Genomic DNA, 6,770 nt, shown 5'->3' on the forward strand with positions numbered 1-6,770 from the left:
AGTCACCTACTTAATAAATTATGACAATAGTGTTATAAAGTGTACTCAACCAAATGCTCATCACATGGGGATAAAGAGTTTCTGCTGCCACAGAGAGGCCTACAGTCGAGGTAATGTTAATAGTATGTGTCTACACATCAAACAATCTACACATTCAGATTTTTTTCACATTTTTATGTGGAGTAGCCTATAGAATCTAAGTTTAAATCTAAGTATAAACGGGTATTCTTATCTCTCACCCCGCCCCCAGAGTGTGGAAGAACAGCAGGAGGAGGACGGTCCATCAACTTCTGTTGCACAGATGAACAGTTCAGTGATTTCCAGTAAATGCCACAGTTTAATTCTGTAGAATTTGTTTAGAACTACATTATGTAACTCTAATCTACTACTGTGTTTTCAGTTGCCAGTTAAGGAGTTATATAGACTTCATCTTATAAAAAAAAAAAAAAAAAAAGCAATATTTTATTTATTAATAAAAGATTAATTTTATTAATGAAAATGTACTGAAAGAATGAATGAGGTGTTTAAACACTGCTTAGGAGACCGAAAGAAACTCTGGGTTTACTGAAGAAAACCTGCTGCCGACCAGGTTAGGTTCACAGAGTAAGTTGCCATGGTAACTGACTCTTAGTATAAGTTACCTCTCTTTCAGAAACGGGCTTGGCTTACTCTGCTTTCTCAGGTTTAACATACCTCCCATTCTGAAACAGAAAATTTAAGTTGTTTATGGTAAATGTTAGTACTAATTTCGTAATTTTTTGCTATATCGACTACTGTTGTTTTGTTTAATTTATATTAATGTTACCTGCTGCCCGTGCAGTTTGAAGACTCGCGGCGAACTGCTGTGTACATAGCAGCGCTGCAAAGGAAACTCCGCCTACCACTTCACCTCCGCCAAATGCTTCCTCCAAAAAAAAAGAATATATATATATATATTTTGTATTATTATTGTTAGTGGCAATGGTGTATAATTGTATTGTTATTTATTATAATATTTATTTAAATAATAATTATTATTTACATTTATCAGAGAGGGGCACAATACATTTTGAGACAAAAGGGCAGGGGCTTGAGCACATTTTTTTCGCGGCTGGCTTGACCGTGTATTTTCCATAGACAGTAAAAGAAATGGACACAGCGAAACCATTGGATTCAACGGAGAAAAGTGAAGTCAATTAAAAGCACTCACTTCCTGATGGCTGAGCGTACTGCGCAGACTCAAAATGAGCTTGACAACGTAGATGTGACGTGAGCAACCCGTCTGTCTTCTAGTAGCTATATGCCAAGAGAAATCTGAATCATTCCCTTCCGAAACTTGCAGAGACGTAGAGTGTGCGTAGGAGCTGTCCATGTGCTAGGAGCAGGAGAAACTTTTGCTAAGTATTCTGATTAATTATTTTGTCATTTTGCCTCCACGTCCCCCCGATTACCCGCGAGCTTCTCCTCCTGTCCATACGGTAATTTCTCTACCGTGCGACAGAGAGGTGGTTATGACGCAATCGTTAGCCTATTTTTACAAAAACTGCTTCTACGGGGCCATAACGTAAGATACAAGGTAATGGAGCCTTTTATACATTTTCGTGTTTCGTGTTTCTTTAGAAATAAATAATGGACAAATGGAGTCTTTAAACGCCTCAGATGTAAAGTTATTCGCTGAGTCAATGGAATGCTAACAGCAGGTGAGGGTCTGCTAATCAATGGCAGCGCCCGGGGAAGCTTCAGTTTTTTCTGAAACATTACCCCCTTGGTATTTTCAAACCGCGGCTGGCTTTACCGCAGTCTGGTGACCCCGATCGCGCCAGACCTGCCTTCCGTTTCCACTATACTCTCTCTCACTCATACATACATTATTCTCTTACACATATTTTTTTCAGACATACATACATTTTCTTCTTACATACATTTATTATTTCTAATATTAAATGCATACTTTCAATACATTTGCACAAGAGTAAAATGTATATATGTGAAAGGAGAATGTATGTGTAAGAGTAGAAATGTATGTGAAAGGAGAATGTATGTGTGTGTGAGAGTAGAAATGTATCTATTTCAAAGGAGAATAGTATGTGTGTGTGTGTGAGAGTAGAATAATTAATTTGGACTTGTTTGGCTCTTCATATGTGAACAAATCACTAGCTTGTGAACTGGATCAAGCTATTATTTGAAAAGATCTGCCTCAAAAGAACAATCCATTTGCAAATCCCAAGTTCACAACTTCCCTAATCTGTCAAAAGTAGACATTTGACAGCCTATACTCTTATACAATGCCTGCTATAGCTTTACATAAGAGCTTTATAGAACTGATTTCGATAGGATGGAGTGAGATGAAGATTTGTGCTTTTCATTTATCATCAGAACTATTGTAATAAAACAATAAACCTGATGTCTTTTATGAGCTAAATTGTTCACTGAGAACAAAGATTTTCTCTTTTTCCCTGTAACTTAAACTTGGGGGAGGAATTCATGATGTGAAGTATTAAATGCTTGACTTGGTTTTCTAAAAGCCTATTCATGGCCAAGTGTTAATAAAAAGCCTGCAAAAAGTTCTGACATTATTTTAATTAAAAGTCTACAGTCTAAACTAGTTCTAACCTTTTTTAACCCTAGGACCTGGCCTAGGTTTTGCAGGCTGTACACCTTTGCCAAAATAAAACACCCAGAGTATTTAGGGGCCAAGCTCTGAATTTGGTGTAGCATAAGACTGCAAAAACTGGAAGAACTGGTTGGGGAATGACCACTCCTCGAGTAGACAAAGAACCTTGCTGGAAATTAACATTTGAACTCCCCCTTGTGCACTATCGAGATGAAAGTCTCACCTCCAAGTCATCCTAATCTACATTCCTTCTCCTCATCCCCCACTCCTTCTCTCTCATGCTAAGATCACCTGAATTCACCCAAGAATATAGTTTAATGTGAATGATTATCATCGAGTATTATACATGTTTAGTGTCATTTGAAATGTCTCAGTGCGACTGGTACAAATGTCTCATTTCCAAATAAGGAAATAAGGTTTTTAAGAGTTTATAGATAACTGGCACACAAAGGAAGGTGGTCTCTAGACAAATGGTCTCATACCCCCAAAAGGTGTCAACTCTGAATGTAAATTCCCATTGTTAGCAGATGTTTCCATGTGAAAGAGGTTCTGTCTATATAATGAAATGGAGCAAAGGGCTCTTGGCCATTTTGTAACTCAAGTTGGCCCATGATGTTAAGAGTGACCAAAACTCTTAGCACCATGTATTTTAATGTTAGGTTCGCATCTTTTCTCTTTATTCTAGAGCATTCAATGTTATTGTATTGATTATCTTTTAACTGATTATGAAATTGGCATGATACATTTACCTCACATAATAAATTGTTACATTTGATTATTCTAACTGACTTTGACATTATTTTCATTAAAGAGTTAAAAGGAATAGTCAAACATTCGCTCACATTTAATGACGCACAGATATCATTAAAACCTTTTCATTTATGGAGTCAGATGAAATAACGAGAGAATACATATTCAAATGTATTGCATTTAATCAAAAAATACTTTGCCACGAGAAAAGACAGTAGCACGTAAAGACCTTCTCCGCTGGTCGGATGCCGGATTTGGGCCGATCTTCTTTATTATTATTTCTCTCGAATGGGAGTCTATGGCATCCCTATGAACCCTAAGGAGGAAAATTATGAAAATGTGTCCACTTGTAGTGATGGTAATGAATAGTAATCCGACAAAATTTGGGGTCTCTAGGACCAACTCTATAGTGCCACCACCAGTTCAAAATTCATAATTGAAACAGTTATACCTTTTGAACTCTTTGTTCTAAAAAAATGAAACTTATACACCTGATTCCTCTCATCATGCTGATCACATTCAACATCTTACATAAGACTCAACCCATTATAGTAATTGCCAGTTTGAAAAGTACAGTATTCAGTTTTTTTGCTATAATCCTTTAAATTTTGTCTAATCCTTACATAAATTGGCTCAGATGATCTTTGGGCCGAGCTGACTTTACAGAAATTTTGTATTCATATTTTTTCTAATGTTAAAATGTTGTGAACTTAGGGAACACTAAGTGGTGCTAAGTTCAGACTTCTCAGGTACCTTCAGGACATGTTGTTGAGAATGTTCCCTGTCTAATTTTGTGCTGATATGTCAAATCGTTTAAAAGATATTGCAATTTATGACAAATGAAATGACAGTCCAATGGTATACGACCCTGGCAAAATTGATTGATCAAAGTTCTGCCAAGATCGGATGAACCACTGGTCTGTCATTTAATTTGTCAAAAATTGTAATATCTTATCCTCCACCCAAGAAAGAACAAAATGTAACATTGTGTTGCACAAAACAAAAATCCTCATATTTTATAATCTCTGATGGTTCTTCCGTGTTGCATAATGTATCCAACCTTCATAGATAAAAAAAAATAAAGATACATTGATGGAGTCTGACTTAAGTTTGGCTCAAATAAGTAAAGAAAAATATGTAAGTATTAACTAACTGATACTAAATCAATATGAAAAGTACAAGTAATTTGATAAATAACAGCACAGCTGGTTATGACAATGGTGAGGTGCTGCTGAAGTCTATGTAAGAGTAAACTCAAGGGAACTGCTCTGAATGATTCAGTGAGTGAGTGAGTCCTACTTCAGTGGATCTCTGGTGCATAAAACAACAAAGCAAACTAAGAGAATAAAGATACATCTACACAACACCATGAAAAAATGCAATGATACAGCATTTTATAACTATTTGACCTTTGAAGTTGGTAGTTGCGTTTTATTAATACAAACATTTCTAGAAGAGAACAGGAGAGTTGTCAAATTAACAAACTTTATCACAAGTCAAAACGTAGCCTATAAAAATAATTTATGTCCAATTTATAATTCGAAAACACACATTAAAGCTTACTTGAACAGGCACTTCTTGCACGTGGTCCAGTGAATTTTGCGATTCAGATTTGTGATTCATGAAATGAATAATTCAGATGAACCATCTGAATTTGCGAACCGCTTTGTTTCAAAAGAACTGAAATGATGGAAATGATTTACTTTTTTTTTTGCAAATTACAAATGACTTAATTTGCTTTTGCAGCATTTAATGCATAGACTGTGTGCAAGTGATTGCCACTTCATATTACACTTAATTAACTTTCCTGATACAATTAGATTTAAAAAAGGAAAGATATAGATTATAGATCTCCATAAGCACTCTCTAATTATTTAAAAGAAAGAATAAAAACCATAAAGACTACAAGTTCTTTTGCTGAGAAAGGAATAAACCACCCATTTCATTTCCGTTAAAGTGCAATACAATACACCAAATCATTTTCTTGAGAATTGACATGGTAAAACATGGTGTAGAAAAAAAGTTAATTCTTTGATTAAAAAAAATGTTGATTACATCAATTCTAGCAAGAATATTCCCTTTCTTTTGTTTACAGGCTTCCATGAAGAGAGGAATTTGTCTTTGCACATTGCAAATGTGGGTTTTGTATTTCATTCCACATCACAAAAATCATGTGGGGCAGAAATCTGTGGACTAAAAGGATTTCTCTGTAATAGCAAGGGTGAAATTTGTCAACGTTCTCTGCTGGGACATGCAGACCAGCGGTTCTTACACCAAAGTGGGATGTAGGTTTGAGGCCAGCCTTTTCCAAACACATTCCCATGTAAACATCATCAATGGGCAGTAGAATTATAGAGTGAGACATGTTGTAGATTGTTCTGGCCGTGAAGCCTGAGAGAAGAAAGCCTCCTCCACCACAGTAAGGAGGATAGCTCTCAGACTCCTGAACCTGCACCGGGACAAAGTATTTACTTGAAGAGTGTCTAATAGGCCCTACGTTCTGGATGAGGTGCCCGGTAAAGAGATGTTTACTTCCATCATTGTCCTCTTGACCTTGAAGATACTCAACCATGTTAAACGTATTGGCAAAAATGTCATCGTCTCCGTTTAAGAGAAATCTAGCCTGTGGGCACCATCTTTCCATCCACTCTAAGAAAAGGATCTGCTTCAGTGTGAGGTTAAAGAATGAATCATTGAAGTCCCACTGTAAAATATCCTCGTTCTCACTGTTCTCCAGCTTCAATAGCTTATTCAACCTGCGCTTCTCGAAGCCAGTTTTAGTTGTTCCGATTATGAAGACTCTACGGATCCACACACCTTTGTGCAGTCGTTCCTTAGCCCATGTTTTCCGCAGGACTTCTCGCCGCTCGTAGTTTTCTGGAGAACTCTTGATGACCAGCAGAAGGAAGACATCTGCAGAGTTCAGGGGTCCGCCACACTTATTAGGCAGGTCGAGCAGCATGGGAAAATTCCTACAGTGTCTGTAAAGCAGGAAATCTTGGATATGACCTGGCAGTTTAGAAAATCCAGTCACAGTATAAGCCGACATATTCTGCTGACAACGTGAAGACAAAGGCTGGGGAGTTTTGGATCTGGGCAAATGGATTTGATGACGGAGCATCTCATATGTGTCTTTGCTATTTGATATCACGTCGTCTTCAATGTCATTTTTGTTCGTGATAATGAAGAGACACACAACACCTGTGAGAATTAATGCTATTGTTTCCATGTGTTTAATTTTCATCTTTGCACCTGTTCAAGAACAGAGACACAATTTACTGTATGAACACAAAAGTTCTCTCAACAAGGATTTTCATGTATGTATATATATGTATACTATACCTTTATTTCAGACCAAGTCACAAAATCTTAATTTGAGGTTGTTCGGGAAACTTCTTTTGTGATCTGCAGAAGTCATACAGATTTG

General features: G+C 36.7%; 1 protein-coding gene across 1 annotated transcript; it reads right to left on the reverse strand.

The window, feature by feature from the left end:
- Positions 1-4,745: 4,745 nt before the first annotated feature.
- Positions 4,746-6,566, reverse strand: LOC307173841 (N-acetyllactosaminide beta-1,3-N-acetylglucosaminyltransferase 3-like). Its single transcript, XM_079897352.1, has one exon. The coding sequence runs from the start codon at positions 6,462-6,464 to the stop codon at positions 5,433-5,435; it is 1,032 nt and encodes a 343-aa protein (XP_079753478.1). The 5' UTR covers positions 6,465-6,566; the 3' UTR covers positions 4,746-5,432.
- Positions 6,567-6,770: the final 204 nt, after the last annotated feature.

This window comes from Squalius cephalus (assembly GCF_949319135.1).
Source record: "Squalius cephalus genome assembly, chromosome: 16".
Classification (NCBI taxonomy): domain Eukaryota; kingdom Metazoa; phylum Chordata; class Actinopteri; order Cypriniformes; family Leuciscidae; genus Squalius; species Squalius cephalus.

Excerpts from the sequence above, each read along its gene's own strand:
- LOC307173841 (XM_079897352.1), bottom strand. The coding sequence starts at position 6,464 with ATGCTCCGTCATCAAATCCATTTGCCCAGATCCAAAACTCCCCAGCCT.